The sequence below is a fragment of the Lathyrus oleraceus genome, chromosome 7 (genome assembly GCF_024323335.1).
Source record: "Lathyrus oleraceus cultivar Zhongwan6 chromosome 7, CAAS_Psat_ZW6_1.0, whole genome shotgun sequence".
Classification (NCBI taxonomy): Eukaryota; Viridiplantae; Streptophyta; class Magnoliopsida; order Fabales; family Fabaceae; genus Lathyrus; species Lathyrus oleraceus.
The window spans coordinates 21,088,546-21,106,093 of NC_066585.1; the positions used below are offsets into that span (position 1 = coordinate 21,088,546).

Below are 17,548 nucleotides of genomic sequence, written 5' to 3' on the forward strand. Positions count from 1 at the left end.
ATTCGTCTTCTTCAAACTTACAAGGTTTGTCTATTCACTTTGTCATTGTTGTTTTACATGTCTTGTTGTGTTACAAGGTTATGCTTTCTATTTTCGATTTTATTGTGTTCAAGGTCAAACCGTGAGCAATATGTGTGTTGCAATGCTGAAACATTAATGTTGCGATTTCCAATTTTTTGCCTTTTGTGTTTTTCAGATTTCACTATCTTTTCTTTTAGATTCCACCTTGCTCAACTTTTGTGTTTTTTTGATGTTGCGGTTTTTCGCCTTTTGTGTTTATTCAACATTTTTGTTTTTCATATTTCATTATGTTATTCTAATCAACACTTTTCTTCCATACCATTTTTGGGGGGTTCGCTTTTGTTGTTAGAATTCCTATTAGTTTCGCTGTTGCATATACTCTTTTTGTTTACTTTGAACCTACAGATTTTAAAGTTTGTATTGTTGTAGCATTCAACATGAATAGGATCCTGAAATGGAACAGTGGAAAGAGGGTATCGAAATTCAACCGTACTAAAATGTAAGCAACTAATCATACCCTATTAATTTTATTTTATGTGTTTTTCTATTTGGGATCTTTGATTTTCAATCTTTTGATTTATTGTTTTTGAATATATTTGGATGGATCTGATATGTATATTATTTTTCTCAATCTGAAAAAGATTTACATTAGAATGGAGTAAATTGATGGATTTGATGTGTATATTATTTTTTCTTCTTTTATTTTATTTGGTGCAATTTTTTTTTCACGTGTCCTAGAGAGAATTGTTAAGAGGTCCTCTTTATTATGGTTGGATATTGATGTTATGTGTTGTTGTTTTCTGACGTGAATCTCCAATTAGGGTGTTTTCCTTGGCAATGATGTGAAGGGTATTTAACCAACATCAAATTGAAGGATGAAACCTTTTTGTGATTGTCTAGTTTTGAGGACGAAACTATTTTAAGGTGGTAAGTATTATAACACTCTATTTTTTATTATTTTTTTATTATTTAGTTAAAAACCTTAAGTTAAATATTTATCTATTTATTTTATTTAAAGTAATGAAATTTAGCTTGGTTGGTAATCAATTTATTGTTAATATTAATTACAGGAGTGAATAATAATATAGTGTGAGTTTGTGGTTTAAATGAAGGGAAAAACAATTAAATAATAAAATAAAAAAGAAACAACAACGTTGGTGTGTGTTGTGTGTAGTTAGTTAGTTAGTATGAGGGAGGAGAGATATAATTGGAGGGAAAAAAAGAAACAGTAAGTGGCTTTTTAGTCCCCAATTTCCTCCACTCTTCACTCAACTTCTCCACCTTTTAACGTAAAAAGAAGAAAAAATAAAAAGCATAACTTTATTCAGTTTATAAGAGAGTAAACTCTTCCAAAGTTACACAAAAATAAATTTTCACCCCATCACTAGATCACTAGAGGCGTCCTCTCATTCGCAGTGCAATTATGGAATTTTGATTATGCAAACAGGCATGACAATGAGCGGTTCCTATCAACTTTTAGGCAAAAATTGAATTTACATCAGAATGAGGGGGATCCTGAGACTGTGCAGGTATGTTACTGCATGGTTGAAGAAAGACTTATAAAGATTGATTGGTAATATACATACCAATAAGATGCATATTCTTTTCGATAGCCTAACAAATAAGAACTACATAGTTAAGTATGCTTGATTTGGAGTAATATTTGGATGAGTGACCTTCTGGAAAGTTTCTCGGAAAGCATTTGAGTGAGGACAAAGCATGCTAAAAAGACTCGTGTTGGTTTGTGGGGGTAATCCTAAAAAGTAGTATGGGGTGTTACAATTGGTATCAGAGTCAGACCTCTCCCAGTACGATGTGGTTCGGGAACCAACCAAGTGAAAATTGTTAGGTATGTAACACTTGAGGCTGATGGGGGAGGGGAGTGGTCTTCGATGCACATGGCATGACAATGAGCGGCTCCTAGTAGCTTCTAGGCAAAAACTGAATTCACATCGGAATGAGAGGGATCTTGAGGATGTGCATGTATAAAACTGCATGAAAGACTTATGAGGATCCATTAGTACTATTTATACCAACAAGATACATCTTCTTTTCGGTAGCCTAATAAATAAGAACTCCAGAGTTAAGTGTGCTTGACTTGGAGTAGTATTTGAATGGGTGACCATTTGGGAAGTTTCTTAGAAACCGTGTGAGTGAGGACAACGTATACTGAAAAGACTCGTGTTGATTTGGGGGGTCAGTCGATAATCCTAAAAAACACTCTGAGACGTTACACCAGGTGTATGTGATATCATTGGCAGAAGATATGGGTCCATCAAAATTCCTTATAACAAAAAAAGAATTAGTTGGGCTCATAGCATATCAATATGAAAATTTCACTTCATATCCATGCAGTTATACCAATATCCCCACATTTTTTAAAATACCAATTTTACCCTTGTTTGTTTTTAACCAATTTACCATTTCACTTTTAACCATTCAATTGAGCCTTCCGAAAATTATACTATTCACCCTCGTATCGGAACTCATTGGAAAAGACTTTTGGTATGTTTTTTTTTCCAAACCAAAAGACTTCGTGAAAGGCATCTGGTTTACTGCGTAACGTATTCTGGAAGAGTTTCGGTTCAGTTTTGAAAAAAGAACGTTCCGGAACACTTATCATATGCGTTATGGTTAACAGAGTAACATACACTGGAAGTCTTTCCCAAAGACTTCCGGTGTTTTATTTGTATGATTCGGAACTCTTCCTTGCAGATTTCTGGTTTGCATTTTTAAATTTTTTTTTTTTTTATTTTTATTATGCAGGTATGGAAATTCTTCCCCAAATATGTGTAGATACTTCTGATGCGTTTTAACCACTCAAAGATTTGGTACACGAGAAGAGATGATCAAATGAATTAAAGAGGTTAGAATCCATAATAAAGTAACTGTTATTATCACTCGTTCAGATATTGAAACAGGCAAGAGAGAGAGAAGTAATAAATTAATATTTGGTTGTGATAAAGGTGGAAAATACAAGGATACTGATAGTGGAACCCAAAGTGCATCCCAAAAATGTGGATGCCCATTTAAAATCAGGTCAATTCCGACGAAAGATGGGTCTGATTGGAAGATTGATGTAAAATATAGGGTCCATAATCATTGTTTGCCTGATAGATTATAAGGTCATTCGTTTGTTGGTAGGTTTACCACGGATGAGAAGCAACATGTCGCTGATTTGACAAAGAGACATGTACCACCTAGACAGGGACGGAGCCATAAATTTTGAGTAGTGGGGTCAATATAAATATAACATTTCATTTTCAAAAATATAAATATAAATTATAATTGTTCTCTACGATTTTTCATGTTCTGACAATGTTGAATGATTTTCTTATTTTCAACATCAACAAAAATATCTTTCTCAATGTAAGTAACTAAGCAATCATTTAACCAATCATCACCCATGCGATTTTGTATTCGATTCTTGATAATATTCATAGCAGAGAAAGCTCTTTCAACTGTTGCAGTTACCACCGGTAATGTCAGAGATAACTTTAAAAGCAAATATACCAACATGTACACAACATGTTTTTTGGTCTCTACGAGCTTGATAGAAAGATCACCAATCCCCTTTAATTCTGAAAATTCACTGTCAGAGCATACATCTAAGAAATAGTTTTCAAGCTGACAATTTAGTGTCAATAATTCAACTTGAGAAAACTCTGAAGGATAAAATTGAGCTAAACGAATCAATCTCTCCTTATCAAATGCAGAAAATGAATCTCTTGGACTTAAACAAGCTACACAAAGGAGCAACTCAGTATTCACTTCTGTAAAATGATTGTTCAACTCTTGAAGTTGTCGATCAATCCCTTTATAAAACAATCCAACTTGAAAATGGTGTAAATTAGATACTTTCTCCATTTTTCTCTTTGACTTTTTTTGTGTCGATCAATCACTTCATAAAATAATCCAACTTGAAAATGGTGTAAATTAGATACAACAATTTCAAACAAACACTACAAAACTCTAAAAATAAATTTTCTGCCATTAACACAATCTCAAGCTTAATAAAATAATAATATATTTTTTACTCTTACTACAATAATAAAAATAAATTATAAATTCATAAAAATTAAAATTAAAATTTTTACCTATTAAAAGATCAACAATGGAGAAGAAGTTAGAATCACAAACATACTTTGTAGTGAGAGAATAAAGAGTGGGAGAAAGAAGAATATGAAAAGTGGTTTGTTTCTATTTGGAAAGAGTAAACGAGAATTAATAGAAATATTAAAACAAATAGGAGTTAAATTTTTTAATTTTATTTAGAGAATTTAATTTATTTTAAATGCATATGGATGTGTGTGATACTCCAAATTATTTTATTAACTAGGGGCATTATTAACTTTTCTTCCTAATTTTTAGGATATTATATTATTAATATATTATTTATATTATTAAATATTAATCAAAGAAGAATGTGGTGGGGGCATGTGCCCACCCTTTCTTCTTAATACCTCCGTCCTTGCACCTAGACACATATTACTTTCCTTGAAAGACCGAGATCCAGAGAATGTCACTCAGATTACGCAAATATACAAGCATAAGAGTATGATATAAAAAGAGATAAGAGGTCCTAGAAATGAGATACAACATTTGTTTAAGCTTATTGAGGATGCATGCTATGTGTATTAGAGTAGAAAAAGGGATGATTCGGAAGTTGTGAGAGAGAGATTTTGGGCTCATCCTGATTCAGTTAAGTTGTTGAATATTTTTCCTATTGTGTTAGTTATGGATAGCACCTACAAGACAAACAAATATAGACAACCTTTGTTTGAAATTGTTGGCATGACATCATCCGAGTTGACTTTTGTTGTCGCATTTGTGTATATGGAGTCTAAGCAGACAGAGAATTTTTGTTGGGTATTGGAGAAAATTAAAGAATTGTTTGTGAAGAAAGATTTGTGTCCACAAGTGATTTTGACATATAGAGATATTGCTTTGATGAAAGCAATTGAAATTGTGTTTCCCAGGTCGATTAATTTACTATGTAGATTTCACATTAACAAAAACGTTGGTGCAAAATGCAAGCAATATGTGGTGAATGACATGCAAAAGACGGTAGACATATTATGGATGAAAGTTGTTTGGGCTAGTGATAAGGTTGAGTATGATCAACGGTTGCATCAACTTGAGCAGGCATGTGTTGATTATAGTGGATTTATTAATTATGTGAAAGACACATGGTTGATTCCATATAGACAGAGATCTGTTGGAGCATGGATTAATATAGTGCTACATTTAGGTAACACGACGACTAATTGGTATGTGTTATATTTTTTACTATGTATTTTTTTATATGTGATATTTTTAATATTTTCTATATGTTATTTTTAGGGTTGAATCTGCTCATTTGAAGTTAAAGCAGATATTGGGAAACCGTATAGGTGACATGGTCAAATGTTGGGAAGCTATGAATAACAACTTGAGGTTACAATTGGGCAATATTAGAGCTTTTTTTCAAAAATGTTTTTACGAAGTTGAGCACGCGCACATAAGTCCATTTTATGGTAATTGCGTGGTTTAGTGTCTCAAGCTGCTTTGAGATGTATTATTGAAGAGTTATTGAGAGTTGATTATGTTGAAACTAATAGGCAAATATGTGGTTGTACTCTTAGAATGTTATATTATGTCAGTTTTAAAACATTCAATTCTAAAAGTTAATACATAAATCATTGTGAACGAGAAATATGCAAAGCTTCAAATAAATCAGCAAACTGCGGATCTTCCTCTTCAGCATTAACTTATCTCAGATAACGATGAATCAATGTAGAAACACGAACCCAATTAGGATCAGATGGTCATGTTTCGTAAAAAGGAACTGACATCTCTCTTGGTTCATCATGATGAGGCAGGACCAAACGAGGATGTGAAACACAGTAATACCACTTCAGGTATCCATCTTCTATATCAGATGGAGTGGTGCCCAATATTGTTGGATGGATCACAACAAGAACGCTTTGATGGTAACCAATCTAATCAACATCAATGTCATTAGCCATCATACAATCAGGAGTGAAATTCTAGTAACAGACTATCGATGTCACACTGGATGTTATGACATCCAATTCTGCGCAGACAGGTAATGTATGCAGACAGTAAATGTAAAATGCAGTAAATGACACAGAGAATTGTTTACCCAGTTCGGTGACAAACACACCTACATCTGGGGGCTACTAAGCCAGGGAGGAAATCCACTATAAGAGGTATTAATTCAGGACTTAAACCACCAGTTTAATCCTATCACTTAAGACCTACCCAATGCAATTTCAATCTAAACTAAGACCTGAGTACCTACTCACTCCCCCTCAATCACAACAGTGATTACAACCTTTAATAATTTTAAAGTCAGTGGTGAAGATATACTTCAAACAACTCTTGATTGTGCTTAAAAGCTTTAATCAAGAAACACAACACTCACGCTTAAAAGCTTAGAGTGACACAGCAATTACAACTCAATAAACACCCTAGTCTAATGCAATCATCTAGGTGATAATTGCTTGGCTCACAAGTAAAACCTAATACCAGACACAATGAAAATACAGCAAGGATATATAATGATATATTTAATTCTTCACGCTTCGAACCCTTGAGTTGCTGAAAGTAGGATTGCCATCCTTTTATAATGCAGTACTTGGGCCTTGTACTTGAATTTCCTAAATTAAGGTTAAACAAGTTAACCTAATTTCCACACATTAGGGTGCTAACAAATAGGCTATATGTTAGGTCTCTTAAGTTTAGCTCAGCTGTTAGTTTCCTGAAAAACAGCCTGAGATAAATACTGAAACATAACAGAAAAACTAACTAGCCTATACTTTAGCATCTGCTGTCAAGGATGAATGTCATAACATTCAGTTTGACATCCAGAAAATAGGCTATATACTAGGTCTCTTAATTTTAGCATAGCTGTTAGTTTCTTGAAAATCAACCTGAGATAAATACTGAAACATAACAGAAAAACTAACTAGCCTATACTTTAGCATCTGCTGTCAGGGATGAATGTCATAACATTCAGTTTGACATCCAGTCAATCCTGTATTAGCTAATCCTGCAGCATACTACTTAAGCATGTCATGACATCAGTCAAGACATCTAAGTACAGTAAGTGTTTTAACACAAAATGCAGTCAATCAAAAACATCTACAAACTCCCCATTTGGATTTTTTTTGGCTAAAACAACTTGGCATCACAACAGAGTTCACAGCAGCAGAAAGCACACATCCAAGCAGAGAATCAAATTAGCTAATACACTTAGCAAAAATAGAGGTTAAACTTCAAACAACAGTAGCACAAGAGAGGATCAATCAGATAGCAAACAACAACATAACCTCTTGTCTAAGGGACCTTCAACTTCAAAGAAATCTGTTGTCCTGGGGTACAAGTGTTACTCCCCTTTTTTGTCAAAAATGTTGCCAAAGCAACACTTAATATTACATACCAAAACAAATAAACATACAACCAATTATCAGAAACACAGGAAATGTTCTAGTCATCTGACTCAGAGTCAGCATCATCATCTGTGCCATCATTAGGACTGGCATTTGCTTCTCCCTCTTCACCTTGTCTTTCAGCTTCTTCTGCAACAGCAGCAGCTTCACCAAGCACATCACCTTCAGTCATCTCCAAAGTGCTAATCAATTTTTCCAAGTTCAGCTTCCTTGCCTCTAACTCCCTGCAAGTTTCTTTGAGCATTGCAATGACAACAACTTTACCTGGTTGATTGCTTACACATGATGTCTCACCTGTTGTCATGACAATGTCATGGACATGTGTACCTAGGAACAACTTATGATCGAAGGACATAGGGCTGTCTCTTTTCTTCACAGAATCATTCTCTGTTAAGATGTTTGGAAACTGATTCAAAACAATACCACAGATGAGAGAAGGAAAGGCTATAAGACCCTTCACACTGAAGCTTCCTGCATGCTTCAAAGTTTGATCAAAAATATAGGAGCCATAGTCAAAATTGGCTTTGGTTCCAACAGCATATATAAACTTTCCAAGCATTATAGCAACTGTAGAATTATGATTGGTGGGCATCCAGTTAGCAACTCCAATCTTGTGTAGCATTGCATACTTGACACTCAGTTTACTAGCCACCAAATTTCCTTTGAGAGGCCACTTCCTTACTTGATTAGCAGTGATGACTTGACAGATTTTACTGTCAGTCACCTCAAGCTCAGGTTGAGCTACATCAGGCCTTCCCAAATACTTGTTGATCACTGAGGGAGAGAAATTTACACACTTGCCTCTCACATACACGTTCCTGAATTCCTTAGACTTGCCATCAACATATTCTTCAGACAAATTAACAATAAATTCCTTTACCAACATCTCATAGCACTTTGAGAACTGAGTCACAGTCTTTATTAAACCAGCCTCTTGAATAAGGTCCATAATATCCTTACAGTCTAGGACATTCTGAGCTAATTCCCTTTCCAAAGCCAGCCTCTTCTGATAAACATATTTCCACCTGTTTACACTTGAAGCAAAATGAAAAGATATGTTGTCAATTAGTACCTCAGGGACACTAGCTGCAAGCTTGCTAGTGGTTTGCTTCTTCTTTGACAAAGTGTCAGAGACATTACACGGAACATTCGAGTCAGACTCAACAACAACAGACTTGGTATTCTTTTTCTTGGGCACCCCTTTGCTCCAAGATTTGGTTGGACCATGAACTTTCCTCTTGAGGGAACTCTCGACTGCCATCGTTGTCTTGGAAGAGGTTGGAACATCAATCTTCTTTCTAGGGGACCTTTGAGCCACAATTTTCTTTTCTCTCCTAGTCCTAACCCTTTTGGCTATGCTAGGGAGGACAGAGGACAACAACTCATTATCAGAAAACTCCTCCAGGTCTACTGTTTCAGCCTCACAGTTAGGGTTGTCACTGACATCATGAGTGATATGAACTTCCTCACCAGCCACATTATCTAAGGGTTTGTCAACATTTGACTCCTTATGAGCATTAGTTTGCTCAACATCATCAGAGATATTCTTTCCTAAAGACTCAACATTTTCTTGATAATTAACACTATCAGGTTCAATAGTGTTTAAGGGAATAGAAACCCCAAGGACCTTATGATTACCAAACAGTATTCCAGTTACCATAGTGGCAATGGCATTGTGAACATACCTGGAACCTTCTTTGGTTCGTTCCTCAAGAGCGATGGCTGAGGAGAAGCCTGATACAGTTTCTTTAGGTCTTCTTGCATGTGGGGTATTCGCAGAGTCAGCAACAGGATCTTCTCTGTTAGGGTTGCTTGGTTCAGCGCTAGGAGAACCGGACATGTTCTTGGAAGAAGATGAGTTGGATTTTTGAGACATGATGAGTATCTTAGAGGCGAAATGAAAAGTTTCTCTGAGAGGATGCTTGCGTGAATGAAAGTTGAAACGATGGAAGAGGTACCGCTTGTTGCAAGAGTAATAGTTATTATCTGTTGACCAATCAGAGCATACTCTCAATTGTTTAATAATTTGAAATATTAAACAGTAAATTCCTAACATCATTAGTTGTTATAATTCCTCAGAAAGACATATTCCCAACTTGCCCCTTAAATTTTCAAACTGAGTAGCATCCAAATCCTTTGTAAATATGTCAGCAAGTTGTAGTTCAGTTGCCACATGTTCCAAGGTAATCACTTTGTCTTCTATCAGATCTCTTATGAAGTGATGTCTAATGTCAATATGTTTGGTCCTGCTGTGTTGGATAGGCTTCTTTGAAATGTTGATGGCACTGAGATTGTCACAGAACAATGTCATGACATTCTGAGTGACATTGTACTCAGTCAGCATCTGTTTCATCCATACCAGTTGGGAACAACTGCTTCCAGCTGCTATGTACTCAGCTTCTACAGTGGATAATGATACACAGTTTTGTTTCTTCCTTTCAACTACTCCATTTTGCTGAGGAGTAATAGGTGAGGACAACTCATGACTTATTCCTTCAGATGAGCAGAAATCATCAAACTTGGAATTTTTAAACTCCTTTCCATGGTCACTTCTTATTCTGACAACACTACTATCCTTTTCTCTTTGGAGTCTTATGCATAGATCTTTGAAGACATAAAATGCATTTGATTTTTCTCTGATGAAGCTTATCCATGTGTATCTGGAATATTCATCAACAACCATATAAGCATATCTCTTCCCACCAAGACTTTCAACCTGCATAGGCCCCATTAAGTCTATGTGCAAAAGTTCCAGAGTTTTGGATGTTGTAGGATGTCCAAGCTTAGGATGTGACATCTTGGTTTGCTTGCCAACCTGACATTCTCCACAGACTTTTCCTTCATCCATAAGCAGCTTTGGGATTCCTCTAACTGCTTCCTTGGATATGATCTTCTTCATTCCTCTTAAATGAAGATGTCCAAGTATTCTATGGCACGACTTCACTTCCTTTTCTTCCTTGGCTAAGAAGCACATTGAGGAGTAGTTTGAGACTTTAGGTTCCCATAGATAACAGTTATCTTTGGATCTGGATCCTCTCATAACTTCCTTATTTTCTCCATTTGTCACAACACACTTTTCCTTAGTGAACTGTACATTGAAGACTTGATCACATAGCTGGCTTATGCTGATGAGATTAGCAGTTAGTCCTTTTACTAAAAACACATTATTCAGTTCTGGAACTCCAGGACTGTCCAGCTTACCAACACCTTTGATTTTTCCTTTAGCTCCATCACCAAAGGTCACATAACTGGTAGTATGAGGTTGTATATCTACCAATAAGTTATTCATCCCAGTCATATGTCTTGAGCAACCACTATCAAATTACCAATCTTTTTTGGTAGATGCCCTTAGAGATGTGTGACCTATTCTAGCAACCCAGTGTTGTTTCTTGATAGGGGCATTATGCTTAGGTGCCTTCTGCTTTGGTCTGACTTGAGGGGTCTGGTTAGGATAACCATGCACCCTGTAACAGAAGGGTTTTATGTGAGAAAATCTTCCACAGTAGTGGCATCTCCATCTTTGAAATTTCTTCTTTTGATGGTTAGTCCTCCTGTTTCCATGATGTTGTGACATTGGTTGTGACTTCTGCTTGATTTTCTGAACTTCAGCCTTTGAGCTTTTGAATTCAGATGAGGATTCCTTAACAAAGCCTAAACCAGACATGGTTCCTGATTTCTGTCCCACCTTTAGAATTTCTTTCAAAGTGTCAGTTCCTTTATTCAGCATTCTGATGGATTTTGTCATTTGATCTAGCTTAGAGGTCAGCAAGGTTATCTCACCATTTATATCATCTATGACTGTCAGATGCTTCTTCTTCTCAGCTTCCAGTTCCTTAATAAGTTTCTTCTGCTTTTCTCCTTGTAGACACACTTTTGCACTTTTGACACATAACTCTTTATATGAAGCAGCAAGTTCATCAAATGTAAGTTCATCAAATGTAAGTTCATCTCCACTTGAGTCGTCATCAGAGGCACAGACACTAGTTAGTGCAGTGACATGTTTTGCAGATTCTCCTTCTGATTCTTTCTCAGAGTCTCCCTCAGACCAGGTGACAGATAGTCCCTTCTTTTGCATCTTGAGGGAGGTAGGACATTCAGCTCTAATGTGTCCAAAACCTTCACATCCATGACACTGGATTCCCTTGCCTTGGTTGGACTTTCCTTCCAATTTTGATCTTCTACTGATGTCAGATGAAGTGTTCTTGACATTTGGTCTACCTTTTTGATCAACCTTCTTTATGAACTTGTTGAATTGTCTTCCAAGCATGGCTATAGCTTCTGATATGCTTTCATCACCTCCAATATTTCCTTCTTCTGAATCCTCTTCAGTATTTGATACAAAAGCTATGCTTTTGTTTTTCTTTTCAACATTCTCACACAAGCCCATTTCAAAAGTTTGGAGAGACCCAATAAGCTCATCAACCTTCATATTGCAGATATCTTGAGCCTTTTCTATAGCAGTAACCTTCATGACAAATCTCTTGGGCAATGATCTGAGAATCTTTCTTACAAGTTTTTCTTCAGACATTTTCTCTCCTAAGCCTCCAGAAGTGTTGGTAATTTCAAGAATATTCATGTGGAAGTCATGAATAGTCTCATCCTCTTTCATCCTCAGATTTTCAAACTTAGTAGTCAGCATATGGAGTTTAGACATTTTTACCTTGGAGGTACCTTCATGAGTTGTTTTGAGAGTATCCCAAACTTCTTTAGCCAGTTCACAGTGATGCACCAGTCTGAAAATGTTCTTATTTATCCCATTGAACAGTGCATTCAAAGCCTTAGAGTTTCCAAGGGCTAATGCTTCTTGCTCTTTGTCCCACTCTTCTTCAGGAATTTGCATAATTATTCCATCTTTACCTGTCTTCGTTGGATGTTCCCATCCTTTGTTGACAACTCTTCAGACCTTGCTATCCAGAGACCTCAAGAAGGCTATCATACGAGGTTTCCAGTCATCATAGTTAGAACCATCCAGCATGGGTGGTCTATTTGAGAATCCTACATCCTTGTCCATGGTACTAGAAAGTAACGTCCCTAGATCTCACCCAGAAATTAACAGGAAGGGTGCCTGCTCTGATGCCAATTGAAATTCTAGTAACAGACTATCGATGTCACACTGGATGTTATGACATCCAATTCTGCGCAGACAGGTAATGTATGCAGACAGTAAATGTAAAATGCAGTAAATGACACAGATAATTGTTTACCCAGTTCGGTGACAAACACACCTACATCTGGGGGCTACCAAGCCAGGGAGGAAATCCACTATAAGAGGTATTAATTCAGGACTTAAACCACCAGTTTAATCCTATCACTTAAGACCTACCCAATGCAATTTCAATCTAAACTAAGACCTGAGTACCTACTCACCCCCTCAATCACAACAGTGATTACAACCTTTAATAATTTTAAAGTCAGTGGTGAAGATATACTTCAAACAACTCTTGATTGTGCTTAAAAGCTTTAATCAAGAAACACAGCACTCACGCTTAAAAGCTTAGAGTGACACATCAATTACAACTCAATAAACACCCTAGTCCAATGCAATCATCTAGGTGATAATTGCTTGGCTCACAAGTAAAACCTAATACTAGACACAACGAAAATACATCAAGGATATATAATGATATATTTAATTCTTCACGCTTCGAACCCTTGAGTTGCTGAAAGTAGGATTGCCATCCTTTTATAATGCAGTACTTGGGCCTTGTACTTGAATTTCCTAAAATTAAGGTTAAGCAAGTTAACCTAATTTCCACACATTAGGGTGCTAACAAATAGGCTATATGTTAGGTCTCTTAAGTTTAGCTCAGCTGTTAGTTTCCTGAAAAACAGCCTGAGATAAATACTGAAACATAACAGAAAAACTAACTAGCCTATACTTTAGCATCTGTTGTCAGGGATGAATGTCATAACATTCAGTTTGACATCCAGAAAATAGGCTATATACTAGGTCTCTTAATTTTAGCACAGCTGTTAGTTTTCTGAAAATCAGCCTGAGATAAATACTGAAACATAACAGAAAAACTAACTAGCCTATACTTTAGCATCTGTTGTCAGGGATGAATGTCATAACACTTAGTTTGACATCCAGTAAATCCTGTATTAGCTAATCCTGCAACATACTACTTAAGCATGTCATGACATCAGTCAAGACATCTAAGTACAGTAAGTGTTTTAACATAAAATGCAGTCAATCAAAAACATCTACAAGGAGGTGGGGATGGAACATACTGCCTGTATCCGACTAGACGTATACATTTGTCAGGCAATTATGGAACAACTGTGTCACCCACTTCAAACACCCATGTACAGACATAACTCATCAAATTGACGTCATCCTCTATGATTCTCAAATGGACGTCATATGACGTCAACAGGTGTCATCTCGACCAAAATAGGTCGCAAGTCATCCACCTTCAGGATTCCTTATTATAGGACCATCTTATTGCTCGAGGAAGACCAAAATTATCATCTAATTTCCAATTCTCTCCTCTTTTTCCAACAGTTGGAAAGTACTCGTGAATCCAACACTGTTACAATATAAAAACATAATAAACAAAATAAATTAAATTAACATATTTTATAAAATTAATTAACACATAATAAACAAAATTAAATTAAATACCTGTAGGAGAGTAGGATATCCATCGAGCTGCTTGCAACTGAACATGGACGCATCTCTAAGGTATCTGTATAGGGTAACCAATGCAGCTGCTCCTCAATTATATCCCGAACATCTATCTAAGACCGTAAATAGTAAGAGATATTGTGCCTCGACAAGCGTAAAAGTCTTGTCGGCAAAAATTGTGGAATCCACCAACATCAACAAATATGCTCTAGTCGCATATGCATAGCTAGAAGCAGCTTTATGTTGTACGAATAAATCGTATAACCATTCCAATTTATAATAAGAACCCATGCAGCTACAAACATGTACATGTGTCTCACTATGTGACACTCTTAAGTAGTCAACAACAAGTTCAACAACAACCTCTTTAGTGACATCTTGAGGACTCCAGAACCCACCTCTAATGGGCAGGTGAAGTAGACAAGAGACGTCATCCAAAGTAATGTTCATCTCACCAAACGACATTTGAAATGAAAATGTCTCTAGATGTCATCTCTCCACAAATGCGGATACCAGATTTATGTCTATCTTGTTCAAACTAGTTCTCTGAAGTGAAGATAACCCAGACCTAGAAACCCAACTCTCCGTCTGTTGTGGAAGAGCTAGTGGAACCCTCGATGTCAGCTTAAGTCTGTGTCCAGCAACTTTCAACTCTTTCTTCGGACCTCTTTCCTGAAAACAATTAAAACATAGTATAAAATATTCAAATATTATTCTATTTCAAATATACGCCGTTTATTTACCTCACCAAACCATAAATGTCGAGCAACATGATGCTCGTACTTTATCAAAAGAGACGTATCATACGATCCTCCTGGATAGCCAGTCGGTTCTGCTGCAGATGTAGATGCGCCCCATCTTAAACTACGGTTTGGAATCCTACCGTCGGCACCTCGTCTTCGAACCACTATAAAAAAACCGCACCAGAACACTTCTAAAAAGAGTTCCGGTGTGATGAAAATTGAGTATGACTTCCGGAACACTTTCCATAAGATTTTCGGTTAATTGAATAAAAACTGAAAGTCTTTTACGAATAGTTCTGGTAATCAATCTTCAAAACCGGAAGTCTTACGAAAAGTGTTCCGGTATGTTGTTTGTGAATCGGAAGACTTACTCTTTGTGTTCCGGTTTACAATGACAAAAACGTTGTTCCAAAAATCTTGAAGCGAAAATAAAGTAAAAGTCAATTTTTTCAGAAATATAATCTATTTATATAAGAGTATTTTGATAAAAAAAACTATTATAGAGATATAGGTATATTTGATGGAGTATAAGATAAATTTTTTTTAATGTTTATATTTGGATTCTTGATTTCAATTGGGTGTCATTGCAAAGTCAACAACTTTTTTTCAACAGTACTCTTTCTTTTACTAATTAAGAAATGAACGCAGCTTAGAGAAATAAATGTGAAAAGGGAGGAGTTGAACTGGGAGAACATTTTTCCAAGGAGGTTTTTAAAAGTTTATATCTCTTCCATTTCATTTTCAATTTTTCTCTAATTTAAACTATTTTGAGATTGTTTTTCCTTATATTACAGATTTTTATAACTAACTTTTTGATTCACAGGTTATAAATTATTGGTTTTGGTTTTTTATACCTTCTATCTTGAATAAAAGGTATATTAGAGGTTTTGATTTCGCCTTTACAATTTGAAATCTGAATTTGAAAATTATTATTGAAGATTAAAGATTATTTTATTGAATTTGAAGATTTTTATTGAAGATTAAAGATTATTTTATTGAATTTGAAGATTGTTATTGAAGATTAGGCTGTAATTTTGAGTTTCAGGTTTAGGAATGAGAAATTTTGCAGTTTCAAGTTATAATTTTAGGATTATTGGATTGAAGTTTTAAGATTTAATTCAATTTTGAAACTGAAATATGTGGAAGGGTTGATAATGAATTATTTTTATTCATTTGCATTGAATATGTACCACATAATGAAACCTCAAAATAAATTCGATACAATTAAATAAATAATGAATTAGCTTATTGGCGTTATACAAATAGCCAAGGCAGATTGGTCTAGATTCAACATTCTTCTTGAGTTGATTTTATTTGATCGTTTAACCGGTTTGATACAACTGTCCCCGAATATTTTCAATCAGGTGCAAAATTTGTTAGGTCAATAATTCTTGGGGGGTCAACATGAGAAAACATTCTTTCGTTTGGATCCTTTCTTTATGAGCAACACACCTTATGAGAGACACATCACATATTCACCCAAAACCTTAAGGTGATATGTGTGTGGGTTCTTTCATTTATAAAGTGAGATCTTCACTTTTCTAATCATTGTGGGACTTTTTCCTCACAATTTGTTTATCAACACTTCTAACTCATACTTATTTCACTCAACATTCATCCTCAAGCGTGAGTATATCGATAATGTTTGTTAGAACAACATTTGTTCAAGCCTCTAAAATATTTCCATGATAACAAAGTATTTAAAAAACAATAGGGTTTACTAATGGTTATTCTAATGTGCAGGATCAAAAGACATTAACTTTGGTATAAATTAAATTAATCACTCAGAAGAACCATTAAAGGGAAGCAAAATTGTTATGTATCTGGAGGATCAGAACCAAGCTTTCAGGCTATGATGAGTCTACTCAAGTCTTTTAGCTGCTGAACCTAAGCTTACTTGATATAAAAAGATCAACAAAGCTCCGAAGACTGGAATCGTTTGAAGCAAGCAAACTATACTATGAAGGAATGACTGTGCATCTTCTGAACAAGCTTCGTCAGCAATTCTAAAGACACTGCTTCAAAGGAATTTGTCTATATAAAGTCATCAACTCTGAAAGAGAACATCCATACTAGTTTTGATCAAGACTCTGTGAACTCTAGTCTCTGAAGTCTCATTTTAATTAGGTTTTGAAGACGTACTTTTTCTTTTGGTCATGCTTTAACTAATTCTATAAAAAAATCTCTGATCCAGGAAATAAAAGTATAAGGATAACAACGACTATGAGCAAGCTTCAACAAATGTCTACAAGAAGACCCGGGTTAGAAGTTATCCAAAGAAGATCATGTGACAACAATACACTACTTTTTGTCTAATCAGCATAAAGTTGTGTTGTCAGGATCTTATCTCTCTAACTACTCTGAACTCTGATGTGCTTCACCCAACATCTTTATGCTGGCTGCGTTTTTTCTCACTCTATTGTACATCAGCTAAAGACCTTCAATGGCTACTTGTACCTTTGGTAGTTTCAATCTTCAACAAATATATTCTCAGTATATATTTAAGAAGAAGATTGAAAATATCCAAACTGTCTGTTCTGGCCAAGAATGAATGTGAGTTGAAGAATATGTGATTGTGTTTAAAATATGTGATACAATTTCACTGTATTGGTTGAGAGAGAGAGAGAGAGAGAGAGAGAGAGAGAGAGAGAGAGAGATTGTGTTTATTTAGAAAACACAGATCTAAGAAACACACACTAAAT

At 35.5% G+C, this 17,548-nt stretch overlaps 2 protein-coding genes across 2 annotated transcripts; both read right to left on the reverse strand.

Moving 5' to 3' along the window:
- Positions 1 to 3,303: 3,303 nt before the first annotated feature.
- On the reverse strand, positions 3,304 to 3,888 carry LOC127101779 (uncharacterized). The gene has a single exon (XM_051039223.1). The coding sequence runs from the start codon at positions 3,886 to 3,888 to the stop codon at positions 3,304 to 3,306; it is 585 nt and encodes a 194-aa protein (XP_050895180.1).
- Positions 3,889 to 7,512: 3,624 nt separating this feature from the next.
- Positions 7,513 to 9,315, reverse strand: LOC127101781 (uncharacterized). Its single transcript, XM_051039224.1, has 2 exons — positions 8,200 to 9,315; positions 7,513 to 8,085 (listed from the first exon to the last, which is right to left on the reverse strand). The coding sequence occupies exons 1-2, from the start codon at positions 9,313 to 9,315 to the stop codon at positions 7,513 to 7,515; spliced, it is 1,689 nt and encodes a 562-aa protein (XP_050895181.1).
- Between the last annotated feature and the right edge of the window lie 8,233 nt (positions 9,316 to 17,548).